This window comes from Canis aureus, chromosome 24 (genome assembly GCF_053574225.1).
Source record: "Canis aureus isolate CA01 chromosome 24, VMU_Caureus_v.1.0, whole genome shotgun sequence".
Lineage (NCBI taxonomy): Eukaryota > Metazoa > Chordata > Mammalia > Carnivora > Canidae > Canis > Canis aureus.
The window spans coordinates 4788624-4802936 of NC_135634.1; the positions used below are offsets into that span (position 1 = coordinate 4788624).

At 39.8% G+C, this 14313-nt stretch overlaps 1 protein-coding gene across 1 annotated transcript in view; it reads right to left on the reverse strand.

The window, feature by feature from the left end:
* Positions 1-269: 269 nt before the first annotated feature.
* The window catches only part of RFXAP (regulatory factor X associated protein), a 35137-nt gene continuing 21093 nt past the window's right edge, over positions 270-14313 (reverse strand). The window contains exons 2-5 of the mRNA XM_077869692.1: positions 10930-11068; positions 10042-10841; positions 4450-4557; positions 270-2297 (exon numbers count right to left, since the gene is read on the reverse strand). Of these exons, the coding sequence (XP_077725818.1) occupies positions 2187-2297; positions 4450-4557; positions 10042-10841; positions 10930-11068 (1158 nt within the window). The 3' untranslated portion in view covers positions 270-2186. The remainder of the gene's footprint in view (positions 2298-4449; positions 4558-10041; positions 10842-10929; positions 11069-14313) is intronic.

Consider the following 14313-nt stretch of genomic DNA (forward strand, 5'->3'; position numbering starts at 1 on the left):
AGATAAGGATTTATGTACACATAAATTCAATCGCTCTTGTATTAATTCAGCATTCCCTGGCCTACTACTGTCCCTTCTTTCCTAACCCTCCTATTCTATTTGAAGGATAAGCTTATTTTTTTTTGCCACTATAAAAGTTAACTTACACTGTAGGGATTCAATTAAGCTCCAACACTAGAACTAAGAGAATAGTTAATAACAAGTGTAAATGAATTCCTCTGCACCCAGGATGAAAAAAACTAAAGAACAGAATAAGTGAATCAGACAACTTAAAGGTCTACAACTAGATTTTAATGAATAATTTTGGTAAAATCTGTGTTTTTGCACATATATACAGACACAAAACACACATAAAAAATAAATAGAGGGCAGCCTGGTGGCTCAGCAGTTTAGTGCCACCTTCAGTCCAGGGCCTGATCCTGGACCCTGGGATCGAGTCCCACGTCAGGTTCCCTTTGTGGGGCCTGCTTCTCCCTATGCCTGTGTCTCTGCCTCTCTCTGTGTGTGTGTGTGTGTCTCATGGATAAATAAATAAAAATCTATAAATAAATAAATAAATAAATAAATAAATAAATAAATAAATAAATAAATAAATAAATAAATTTTTAATATACATTTTAGGGCTTTAAACCTAAGAAACCAACACACTTTTGCACAAACTTAAAAAACATAAATTATCTAACATTGGAAATGCTTTTTTAAAAAAGATTTTATTTATTTACCCATGAGAAACAGAGAGGTAGCAACACAGGCAGAGGGAGAAGCAGGCTCCATGCAGGGAGCCCGACGTGGGATCATGCCCTGGGCCGAAGGCAGCGCTAAACCGCTGAGCCACCCAGGCTGCCCGGAAATACTCTCTTGACATTTGATTTTTGACTCTTATTGATAGGTTTGCCTTTTAAAAGTTTTCCTAGGAGACAATGCAAGAAAAAAGTATCTATCCAGATGACCCATCATTCTTTGAACATTACTTCAGGAATAACATGGTCTTAAATTAGCTCAATTTTGAAAGCTCCTGAAAAAATGCGGGAGTGTTATTCTTACTTTGAAAAGGAAATGAGTTTTAAAAAATGGTTTTCGTCTTGACATTGGTAGAATGAGATACATCTATACCTGTTCACAAATTCAACAAGTCTGCTTTAAAAGAGTAACACAAGTAGTTAATATGAAGCGAGAAGCCAACTTTAGGAGAGAGGCTTTCATTCCAGTGTACTTATTAAACTCCTCTCCTAGGTTTTACCAGCACATCTCTGGGAAAGAAATACACATCCTAATTTCACAGATAACTAACAATGATCATTTTCCTTATATATTTAAAATACACTTACCTCTTTGACAGCTCCAGTCTTAACTGTGAAGAAAAAGTTATTTCAAGAACCCAATTCTAGGTACCCCAACTACATTTTATTACCACAAGTAGTATCACAACTATCAGTAGGGTTTTTTTGTATATTTTTTATTGGAGTTCAATTTGCCAACATATAGCATAATACCCAGTGCTCATCCTGTCAAGTGCCCCCTCAGTGCCCATCACCCAGTCACCCCATCCCCCCGCCCACCTGCCTTTCTACCACCCCTTGTTCGTTTCCTAGAGTTAGGAGTGTCTCATGTTCTGTCACCCTCACTGATATTTCCCACTCATTTTCAAACTATCAGTGTTTCTTAAGAGGAGGATTACTGGCATTGTGCGTGAGATAATCATTAGTTGTGAACGGTCATTCCAGACATGGTAGGACATTTAGGATTCCTGATCCATTCACTAAAAACTAGGAGTTTCAAGGTCACTGTGACTACCAAAAACATATCCATCCTTTCTGACTGCCCTTAATAAGAACCACTGAACTAATGATCAAAGATTAATATGTACTAATTTTGTGACTTCCACAGAAAGTAACTGCTTCATTACCTTCAGTAACAATGACTGAAGTGAAACACTATGCTTATAAAAACAAGTGTAATTAAATGTTACTTTGGAAAGATAGGCTGTTTCTTCAAATTCATGGCAATATGGAAGGATTAGATGCACAAAGTGCAATACTTATTTATCCCCAAATGCACACATACATTTATAGGAAAACGACTGTTTATGCTTTACTAGAATATCTTATCCCATTTATCTTTAGTATAAAAATATGTCCATCTACTATACAAAATAAAAAACATGTGAATCTTCTTGATAAATTCTTTCACACTGATGTTCCTGGAAACTGCTGCTGTCTTTGCTCCAAAACTTGCTGATTTAATAGTTGTTGCTGTTTCTGTAAAAATTGCACCACTTCTGGACTTCTTAGTAATGACTTGAAAAGAAGAAAGAAAATATACTTATTAACATCATTCTTACAGGCTTAGATTGTCTTCATGCTATAAAATTACTCTGCTAGGTCTCTCTACCAAGGCACAATACGCTTATAAAACAAATTGTGCCTGAAATGAACTCACACTTGCACCCAATGCACTGTATTAAACTGCAAGCTAATGATAATAAAATTTGATGTCATACATCAAATACTAAAACCTAAGAGTAATGGGTAAAGCCTAATCTTATCAGTGACTCTGTATACAAAGGAAATGCTTTTTATGTGATGCCAGCATATATATTATCTATGAAGCATAAGAGCAAACAGCCAAAAATAGCACTGGCCCAGGATTACAGCAAAGAAAAACAAGGTTATGAAAAGGGGCCACTTGTGAAAATGGCAGTTAGATGACAGTTTGGAGACCCATTTAAGGATTCAATTTCACTGACTTAGCCTATTAAGTCTTTCTGAAGAAATTAAAGAGTGTGTGTGTGTGTGTGTGTGTGTGTGTGTGTGTGTATGGGTATACAGGTATTAATAAAAGCAGTATTAGCATATCACAAAAATTTCAGAAAAGACAATGATCTAAAAAATATAGTTTTGTACACCTACCATTTTTAAATATAGTCATATAACAAATATAACAGACTGTGATTAATATGCTTTTACTATAATAAAATACTTATATATATTGATGAGGAAAAGAAAATTTGGTTCCCCAAAATTAAAAAAGATAAACCAAGCAAGGTGGAAAAACTATCATTAAACACTGATTTAAAAATTTAACATTACAGCACAGTACATTTTTTAGTTACTTGTTTTGTTTAAAACTTATAGTCACCTATACTTCAATAAAAAAGTTATTTGTAAAGATGTACCAATATTCTATTAAGTAAAAGTGTGATAGTATACTCAGCTAGTTGTTTCAACTATTTCTATTTGTGATAATTACATTTCTGGCATCATCTTTATGCTTAACTTTATCCATATACAGGATTTATTTCCTGCTGAGCTAAAGGGATGACCATTTTAGAGACTCCTGATAACACCTGCTTTCTAGAAGTCTGATATGAATGTACAATACCATCAACAGTGTCCATTTCATGAAGACCCTAACATCACTGTTTGCGATCATTTAAATAATTTTCATTTGTGGTATTGTTTATTGTGATTTTTACTGACACTGAATACCTTTTTATATCATTTAATGAGAGCATTTCTGCTTTTTTTCTGTATATATTTTTTGCAATGTATTGAAGCCAAAAATTTTTTATCAATTTATATGAATATTTTTTGTAAGCTAAAAATGTCAACCATATTAACCATAGTGTCTTATATGTGTTGCAAATATTTTTCCTGTATGCTATATTGGAGTTTGTATTTTCACCACCATTTTTGACTACAGTATTCATTTCTTTATAATTTCGTCTATTTCTTTCAAGCTAGAAAAAGTTTTAAGATTAAGTCTCAATTCTATTTTTTTATTTTAAAATCTTTATCAGGAATTTAGTTTGCTGTATAGTGATATGGCTAAATTCTTTTTTGTCTTTAAATTATTACCCAATTATTTCCATATTTATTGAAAAAAATCTCTCCTTTTCTGATTGAATTCTGATGCCTTCTAGCAAATTTCTAATAGAGATCTTTATCAAATGTTGGTCTCATTCTACTTCCATACCACTAAAGCATTATTCCATAAACCACAGAATTCAGAACAAAGTCTGTTTTAAAACTCCATCTTGGGGATCCCTGGGTGGCACAGCTGTTTGGCGCCTGCCTTTGGCCCAGGGCGCGATCCTGGAGACCCGGGATCGAATCCCACATCAGGCTCCCGGTGCATGGAGCCTGCTTCTCCCTCTACCTATGTCTCTGCCTCTCTCTCTCTCTCGTGACTATCATAAATAAATAAAAATTAAAAAAAAAAAACAAAAAACTCCATCTTGCTCAAATATTCAAGGTTTAGTCAATGAAGATATAGGAATAAAGGTGTTTCTGCTCATATAGTTTTGAGAAAGCATTAGGAGATTCCAGTGTGTACTAGCAGAGGAACAATTCTTCTGATGACCAGTTTAACAAGTTTTAAAATCCCAAAAACCTAAATAATTCTAACAACTTTTGTTAATAAATTTGTAAGTACTTTACAGATACTCACCAGTCTTTTTTGATTTAACACTTGTTCTAAAAGAGTAGGTCTTGCAGGACGATCCCCAAAGGTTCCTGTTCTTTGTTTAACAATGGAGAGTATGTTATCTGTACTTTCCTGGAATAAATCATAAAAATGTAAATAAGATTAACAGTCAACATAATAATCCATGACTGTACACTTTTAATGATGTAATGAATGGGTCCTCAGCTTCTCTTCCTTCTTGCCCGGTCCCTGTAAAACTTTGGGAAAATCCCTCACTAAGTCATAGATAAAATGTTGGCAATTAATCTTACAGAATACTCCTCACTCCATCTCCCTCCACTATTTCCAACCACAGATCTCCAGTCTCTTGAAGGTCTCAAAATCAATAGATTTTGAGGCAAAAGTGGGAGGACCAAAGAGTTATTTGTGAGCCATTTTCAGTACCACTAAAAATGCCAGGTGGAAACTGAACATTCCCTTCTGATAAAGCTATCCAGGCCAAAACAAAGTTTGCCTGCCTTTGGATGGAATACATAAACTCAAAGGCAATTTACATATTGCTAGAGACACTGATAATTTTTCTGTCCAGTTAAGGACAATTAAATGGGGTGGGGGGGGGCAGTAAAATAGTAAAGAAACACGATACAAAGCTTTCAAAATTTGGAAGTCATTAGGAAAAAAATGACAAACTGGATTTGAAAAGACTGGAAAGCACTGGTACAAATAATCTCCTGCCACTAGTATAGACAAAATAGCCAAGTCCTAAAATGAAAACCATTCTCTGAAGACATGCTTACCCAAACAAAATCAGCAGCCCTAATTATTGTATCCCGCTACTTGACAGAATTTTAAATACTTACAGTTTTCCTGGCATAACTAAATACTGTAGTTAATGGAGATATTCTGATTCTTATAAAACCATAAAATACTGACCACATCCAAAAATTCTGACTAAACAAGTCTAAAACTGGGGATCCCTGGGTGGCTCAGCGGTTTGGCGCCTGCCTTTGGCCCAGGGCGTGATCCTGGAGTCCTGGGATTGAGTCCCGCGTCAGGCTCCTGGCTCCTGTGTCTCTGCCTCTCTCTCTCTCTCTGTGTCTATCATAAATAAATAAATAAATAAATAAATAAATAAATAAATAAATAAATAAATAAATAAATAAACGAACATCTAAACAAGTCTAAAACTATAAGTGTTTTACCATCAAGCAATTCCATACGTAAATTTATTCTTCTCCCTTTGCTCTTCATTTAGGTGGTTACTGAAGCTCTGTTCTTCTCTTGACCTCTCTCGACTGGCCTCTAAGTTCTACTTTCTCTCTTTTAGTCTGGGAAGTTTATCATTCTGATAACCAGATAAAAACAAAAATAATTTCTTCCTCTCTCTCCACTGGATTAACTATGTGTGGCAGTTTCATTTTTATGTGGAGAAGAAATGGAATCATGAAACTGACTTGATGGCAGAGTACCCTATATTCTTACAACCTCAAAGCATGATGTAGCTTCACAATATTAATGTCACAAAATCACAGAAATAACCTTGAGTCAGCTAGTCCAAATTTCTACAATGTTGGGATTCTCTTTTCAAAAATTTTCAACACTTTTTGTCCTAAGGAGCTCAGCAACTTTTGAGGCATCCCATTTAGTTTTAAATAACTCCAACATTTGGGTAGACTGAACTGGTGATTTTCACCTAAAAGTACTAGTTACATAGAACTATGCAAAATAAACCTACTGCTTCTTCCAAATGATAGCCTTTTAGATATTTAAGGATAATGATCACTCTCCTAACTCTATTCTTCTAACCCCAGTTCCTTTATGTGTCTCTTCTATAACATAACTTTTACATGCATGGACTAAATGTCATATATATTTGTTCCTTATTAAACTTGATTTATGTAAATGACTTTAAAACCTTAATTTCTAATCTTGCTTTTCACACTACAGAAGATCCCTATCACCACTTATCAGTCTTACTACAATAATCTCCTAAAGAATCTATAAATATATAGGCCTTGACTTTAATCTACCCTATTAGAGTAGATCCCCTGTTACTTCCTAATTAGAAACTTCATTTGAAGACTCCAAACCCAAATCTCATGGTCTGGCATTCAATACTATACAAAAACTAGCCTCAAATTCTCTTTCCAAATTTATTTTTCATGAGTTTTCCACATAAATATTCTGCTTTAGTTAGAATGGTCTCCTTGCTTCTTCCCAAAAGTGTCTTCTGTATTCCCACTTCCCTTTCTTTACTAAGAGGTGTATCTCTTTCATCTATCAAAATTTGAGGGGAGCGGGATCCCTGGGTGGCGCAGCGGTTTAGCACCTGCCTTAGGCCCAGGGCGCGATCCTGGAGACCTAGGATCAAATCCCACTTCGGGCTCCCGGTGCATGGAGCCTGCTTCTCCCTCTGCCTGTGTCTCTGCCTCTCTCTCTCTCTGTGTGACTATCATAAATAAATAAAAATTAAAAAAAAAAATTTGAGGGAAGCAATATAGTATAGAGCGAAGGATCTAGAATCAGATTGCTTGGGTTTGAATACCTGCTGGCCATATGACCTAGGCCAAGTTACTTAATCTCTGTACCTTAGTTTCCATAAAATATAGCACCTAGGGACACCTGGGTGGCTCAGTGGCTGAGCGTCTGCCTTTGGCTCAGGTCATGATCCTGGGGTCCAGGGATTTAAGTCCTGCGGGAAGCCTGCTTCTCCCTCTGCCTATGTCTCTACCTGTCTCTCTGTGTATTTCATGAATAAATAAATAAAATCTTTTAAAAAAGAGAAAAAAATATATAGCATCTATGTAGCATTGCTAAAGGGTATGAGACTCCATTTATAGCTTAGCACAGTGCCTGGCACATAAGAAACTTAGCTGATTAAGCATAAACTATTAGCCACCCTTTCTGGTGTACACTGAGTTATATTTTCTCTGCAGCCTTTCCAGAGTATCCCAGCCTATAATGATCTATCCTCTCCACTATTAAAGTAATACTACATAGTTGGCCCTTATTAACTATCCTGATGGTCTCTGCTGGTTATTGTGTTTACAACCCAGTTCAACAAAGACTTATAGCTCTTGACATCTCTTCAGAACTGGTAGAGTGTCCCATAACATAAGACAAATGGTATAACAGGGTATTAATTTTTGCTTATAGCAGTTACTTTTCTTTCCTAAAAAAAAACTCATATAAATTATTTTAGAATAGGAAAATTATTAGGGTTCTTTTTGTGGGAGGTGGTGAGGGAGACTTAATTCAGTATCTATTTGCCTTTAATACATTTTCCTCAAACAGTAGATGTAAAAGCTGGATAGTTAGAAGGAGAAGGTAGCTATAAATAAAATACTTCTTTCTTGAAAAGAAGTGCATTATCTTTTCTTTCTGTGAAGAATTCTGAAGTGAATTTGGAATGTGTAGAGGGCAAACAATGGCCCTTACTAAGTCTGTAGTAAGTGAAATGCTTATTTCCATAATTACGTGTAATCCAAGATTTGCTAAAATATATTTTACAAGGATGTGGATACAGGTTTTAAACCTAAGATCCACAGGGGTCCTGAACTCTATAATGTGTATGCAAAATTAAGTGCCTACCTATGTGTATTTTTCTGGGAAAAGGGTCCATTAGGTTTCATCAGATTCTCAAATAAGTCATTTTACCCTAAACAGATTAAGACTCAATGGGATGAAAAGGAAAGAGATGTCACTCGGACTCTAATCAGTGGGAACTGTGACATACTGATGACTATAGATTTTAAAAATCTTTAGAACATCACATTTATAAACTATTCCAAAGTCTAAAATTTTAGCAATGTGGCAGCTGTTCAAGTCTAGCAAAAACTAAGAAATTTAAAGAGTTTGAAAATACATCGTAGGATAGCTATCAGTTTAAAAAATTTTCTGGATCATTTTTAACAAAATTAAATATTTTAATGAAAATGTACTGAGGAACTATAGCTTTTATTAAAAGGAGGAAAGCACACAGGATGAAATACCTGCTTATCTATAACTTCTAAGTATACCACTAATAATGACAATAATAGTGGCTAAGGTTTACTGACTTTTACTTTCTGTTAGATACTGTGTGAACCCTCAATGTGAAATATCCGATGCAATGTTATGAACCACATACCATTTTAATACCCATTTTACAGACGAAGCTGAGCTTAAGAGTTTAATAGCCTGTTCAAGGTCACACAACCAGCAAATGATAGAATGGAGATGTCTGGAACTAATAAGGTTTATTTCAAACAACCATGTTGCAAATGCCAAAAGAGTTTTAACCCTTATCGAGTAGAAGCAATCCAATGTCAGACCTGTTCAAAGTCTTGTTCCTGTCCTCAAAAGAAAAGACATAATTGATCTAAGGAGGCCTCATCGACAGGATCTGTGCGGTCGCTGCAAAGACAAGAGATTCTCCTGTGGCAATACTTACAGCTTTAAATACATCATGTGACAGGCAGTATGAATTGTGCAGGACATCCAAATTCTCCTTGTAACTTTGCTCTGACTTGGCATTGGAAAATGGATTAGGTTTTTGTACTTTTTGTAGGTTGTATAACAATTGTACAATGTGAATAGAATAAAATAAATGCATGTAAACAACAACAAAAAAAAAAAGCAATGCTTTGTAAAGCATTGGCTTTAACCTTCAACACAGTTCAAATCAAACACTCCAAAAATCTTTCTGAGATTTACACCTCATTATTATTATTCCATTTTCTTTTCTAAGAGCACTAAGAAAAGATCTAGTAAGGGACAGAGACGACCTGGGTGGCTCAGTGGTTGAGTGTCTGCCTTTAGTTCAGGGCCTGATCCTGGAGTCCCGGAATCGAATCCCACATTGTGCTCCCTGCATGGAGGCTGTTTCTCTCTCTGCCTTTCTCTCTCTCTCTCTCTGTCCCTCTCTCTGTCTCTCGGGAATAAATAAATAAAATCTTAAAAAAAAACTTAAAAGAAATAAAAATTCTGTAATTATTACCTTTAAAAAAAGGTGAGAATAGGGTACTAAGAACAAGGATACTGAGAACAAGGTATAAAGTACAGGGTACTAAGCATGGGAGTACTGAGAACACGTCTATTAAGTATAAGGCTACCGAGACCAGATTTACTGAGAACACAGTACAAAGAATAAGATTAACTGAGAACAGGACACCAAGAACAGAATACCAAGCACAGGGGTACTAGAACAGCTTGCTTAAGAATAGGGATACTGACAACAGGATGCTGTGAATAGGGTAATGAAATCAGAAAAAGATCACCTTCTCCAAAGTACGATTTCATCGAGGTTCCTGTCTCTTTGCTCCTTTAACGATGAACCAGATCAATCACTTACTATCTGTCCTTCCAGCCCATATCCCAGATGTTTGAAATGCCGGAGCTGCTGATGTGTCACATCATTTCCGCGGACATCTATTCATCTCTCACAAGGATGCAACAGAACTGCTAAGGCTTTTGCACATGTCTGTATAAACTTTAATTTAGGACAAGTACTCACTCACTCTCAGCCACAAGTCCAGCTACAGCAACCCGGCCCATCTGGGGCGGCGGCTAAGAGTGGAGTTTCTTCTAACCACCTCCCACTCCCCCAAGCCCAAGGCCCCGGCTAAGGTCTGATACCTCCAGTCTGACGTTTCCTGTGCTGCCGGCCTGGGCGGCCCCACTGCAGTTCAGGGCCTGGTCACTTTTCTTCTTTTTGTACTTGTCCTTGTACATCTTGTTGCGGTGTTTCTTGCACATCCAAGGCTTGCGCTGCTTGGCCACCTGGCTCGTGGTCTCGCTGCAACCCTCGAAGGTGCAGGTCTTGCTCGTGCTGCCCCCGCCGCCGCCCCGTCGCCGGGCTCCGCCGCTGCCACCCTCGCCCCCGGAGTGGGTCTCCTCGTCCTCCAGGTCCTCCAAACTAGCCGTGCTCTCGCCTCCCCCCGGGGCGTCAGAAGCGTCCAGCAGGTCGGCCTCGTCGTCCCCCGCCTCCTCCTCGCCGGCCCCCGCCACCTCGCACAGGTACCGAATGGGCTTGCCCGCCCCGGCGCCGTCCCCCAGGGCCGGAGCCCGCCTCGGGACGCCCTCGGCCGCGGAGTCGTCCTGCCCGCCGCAGGGGTGCATCACCAGGAGGGCGAACTGCGAGGCGGCGGCCGGGACAGGGGCCGGAGCCAGGGCCTGGCCCGGAGCAGGGGCGGGGGCGGGGGCGGGGGTGGGGGCCCCGGGGCGGAGCGCGCCGCAGGCTGCGCCCGGCCCCGCACCGTCGACCACACCCTGCACCTCCGTGCTGCTGACACCTTGCGGGGTCCACGACCCCAGCCCCTCAGCACCCGCAGGGCCCAACGGCTCTCCGCACCCCAGAGTCCGCGCAAGCCGGCGGGAAACAGGTCGGCTCCGCCGGGCAGCCCCGACTGCGCCTGCGCCTGCGCCTGGGCCTGCGCCTGCGCGGGAGCGTTCCCACGCCAGGGGCCTTTCTGGGAACGCGGCGTCTCTGACGGGCGGGGCTCAGTCCCCCGCGCAGGAACTGACTGCGCAAGCGCGGCGCTGGCGGCGGCGGCGGCGGCGGCGGCGGCGGCGGGTTGGTCGGCGCCGCAGCGGCCGCGCCGCCCGCTGTGTGTGGACGCGAAGCTCCTGGGCGCCCGGTAAGACGGCGCTTTTTTGCTGCAACCTATTGTGTTTAAAAAGTTTCAGAACACTTGTGAGCTGGAACTCCACGGTGCAGAGTTTGTTCCTGAGCGATTTCATGTCTGCGGCGTTCGGACGCTACTGACCATCGTTCGCCCCACGCTGCCTGGAGTCGGGGATGCGAAGCTGGGGTGTGGTGGGCGGTGTCCCAACCCGGGGCTCGGGGCATCAGTCCAGGACGGCAGAGGCGGCCCGTTTGAAAATGGGATAGTGGAGAAGGACACTTGGGGCCCAAGTTCAATTTGTGTTGAGATCCGACATGATTTGTTCCTGATAAATTTGTTTTTTCTCTTGACATTTACTGTCATTTGCTGTGACTGCTAGGGTAGGTCTTTTAATGACGTTTTCATTCATAGCAGTGAAAATGCGTGAAAGGCAACCGTGGATGACAAATGTTAAAAAAGAGAACAATAAATGATCTGTCATTTTTGCCAGTTGTTGCCCACTTGCTGGTTGCTAAATCTTAAATTAGCCAAATCTCACGGGGGGGAAATGATCCTGACAGGTCTTGAACGAAACTGTCAAGGGGTTGTGCTCCTTCCATTTATCCCTTGCTCCTTGCCTCGTCGGGTTTTGCACTCCACCTTTTGCCAAGGAAAGCGATGACTATCCAACCAGTGATAAGTGCGCGCACATTAAGGCGTTTAGATGCTGATGTGTGAGTAGATCAGCAGCTGCATTTCCAAGAGAGGTACGGCGGGTAGAAGAAAGTGTGGCCTTAGACAGACCTGGGTGGCACTGCCCTGTGTGACCAGGTCTAGTTAGTGACAGCCTCTGAGCTTTGGCTTTCTCAGTGGTGAAAGGGTCAGGCAGTGGTGTGCTAGACCAAATCGATGAGAACCAGTTGTTAAAATATCAGGAATTTAATGAGCCGGAAGTTAAACACTGTCATTATTAAAAATTAAATTACATAAACAAATTATTTTTAAAAGCTTAAAATCTCAAAACTCATCACTTTTTTTTTTTTTAAGATTTTATTTGTTCATGAGAGACACAGAGAGGCAGAGACACAGGCAGAGGGAGAAGCAGGCTGCCTGCAGGGAGCCCGATGTGGGACTCGGTTGCGGAACTCGGGGATCACGCCCTGAGCCCTGAGCCCTGAGCCCTGAGCCCTGAGCGGAAGGCAGACGCTCCACGGCTGAGCCACCCCGGGATCCCAAATCTAGTGATGCGACACTGTGCATCTCGTCCCAACTCTGCATTCAGGGATGTCACATTGCTTGCTTGAAACTACCTATGGTTAAGAGTATTTGGTACTATCGAAACTGTCAAATGATGCACAAAGCAGAACTTAACTCCCTGTCGAGTGTCTTCAGACTTAAAGTGATAGTGAAAATGTTAATGAAGATTCAACTTAAAATGTTTGATGTCTGTGGCTGTCACATTGTCAGTAGCCTCCCAAAATTAAGGAAATATTCTTTCAGTATTTAGAAACTATTATGTTTTCAGCAAAGAAGTTGCTTATTACATCATTGAAGAATAAGTTCTGGAACACATCATCATTGTTTCACTTTTGTTTTACTCATATAAGCAAAAATATCAGCCAACATTCATCTCAGAACTACACTCTGTCAGTAATGTGAACAACTTCTTTGCTGTATTGGATAAAAATCAAGCATTTATTTATAGTTTGAATTCATGACACTGCTGTGGTGAAATAATTATAAAAACTGATAGTGGATTTTGCAAGAAGTAGCAAGTCACACTGAAGTGTGGGTGTATGGAATTTACAATAAAGAGCCTTGTGATTTTTATCATTTGTAAAACATACGCTAAACATTTTTCTATCAGTTAACTCCTTTTAAAAATTTTACAAAGCGTATCACTGAGGGCAGTTTTATTTAAATCGTAGTATAAATTCCTGTTATGGTATTCAATAAATGACAGCAGGTTTTTTTTTTAATTTTATTGAGATAATTTACGTATCATAAACCCAACCCATGGTAAGCATGCAACTTAATGATATGGGCCAGCAGGGACCAATTGACTCCTGCACTGCTTTAATCGTCCATTCTCAGTGTTAATATAACTTAACTCTGATTTAGGCTTCTTCCTTTGCTTAAGAAAATGATTTATGGTGATGGGTATTAAGGAGGGCATTTGTGATGAGCACTGGGTGTTATATGTAAGTGATGAATCACTAAATTTTACACCTCACACTAATATTACCCTATTTGTTAGCCAACTAGAATAAGCAAAAGGCTTATTAAGACCATATTTATATTTCCTGTATCTATCAGTCCATAGATAAATGCATGACCATAGCAAAAAACAGACTATGCTTAGACTTCTCGATACATTGTGTGCATTTTGTTTAGGAGAGCTAGGAGATAACCTCCTTTGAAAAAAGACTTCAGGGATCCCTGGGTAGCGCAGCGGTTTAGCGCCTGCCTTTGGCCCAGGGTGCTATCCTGGAGACCCGGGATCGAGTCCCACTTCGGGCTCCCAGTGCATGGAGCCTGCTTCTCCCTCTGCCTGTGTCTCTGCCTCTGTCTCTCTCTCTCTCTCTCTCTGTGTGTGTGACTATCATAAATAAATAAAAATTAAAAAAAAAAGAAAGAAAAAGGACTTCAAAGAGTTGCTGGGTATGTAATACTTTGATATTTATGTTAGGAGTGTAAGAGTAGAGGACTTTTAGGAGAGGAAATATTCCTGTTAGTGCCTGATGTTTTGACTTTAGTCAGAGGTTACATGCCTATGTATTTGATCTTTCATACCCTAAATCATCCTTGAATCTAGCCTAACACAAATGTCACAAAATATATTACCTAAATATTAGTAAAATACAGAAGAGCAGGGGAATCTCTACAAGATGACCTCCTCTAGGGGCACCTGGGTGGCTCAATGATCAGTGGTTGAGCATCTGCCTTCGGCTCAGGTTGTGATTCTGGAATCCTGCCATTGAGCCCCCCATCGTGTTCTGTCTCTCAAATAAATAAATAAAATCTTCTTTTTTTTAAAAAAAAAGATGACCTCCTCTGGTTCTTTAAACAGAGAGTTCTTCTATCACCATATGATGTATATTCATAGCATTTGTGATGTTATCAGATATACTACCAAACTGAGTCCTCATTTGAACATAAACAGGGAAACATTTAAAAAACTATTTCTAAGTGATTCAGTTAAGTTTGGTCCCAGGAAGAATAATGAGAGGCAGCACTTGACTATATGAACATAGAGCTGGCAACTGGACCCATCTAGTATGGCGGTAAAAGTCTGGGTTCCATT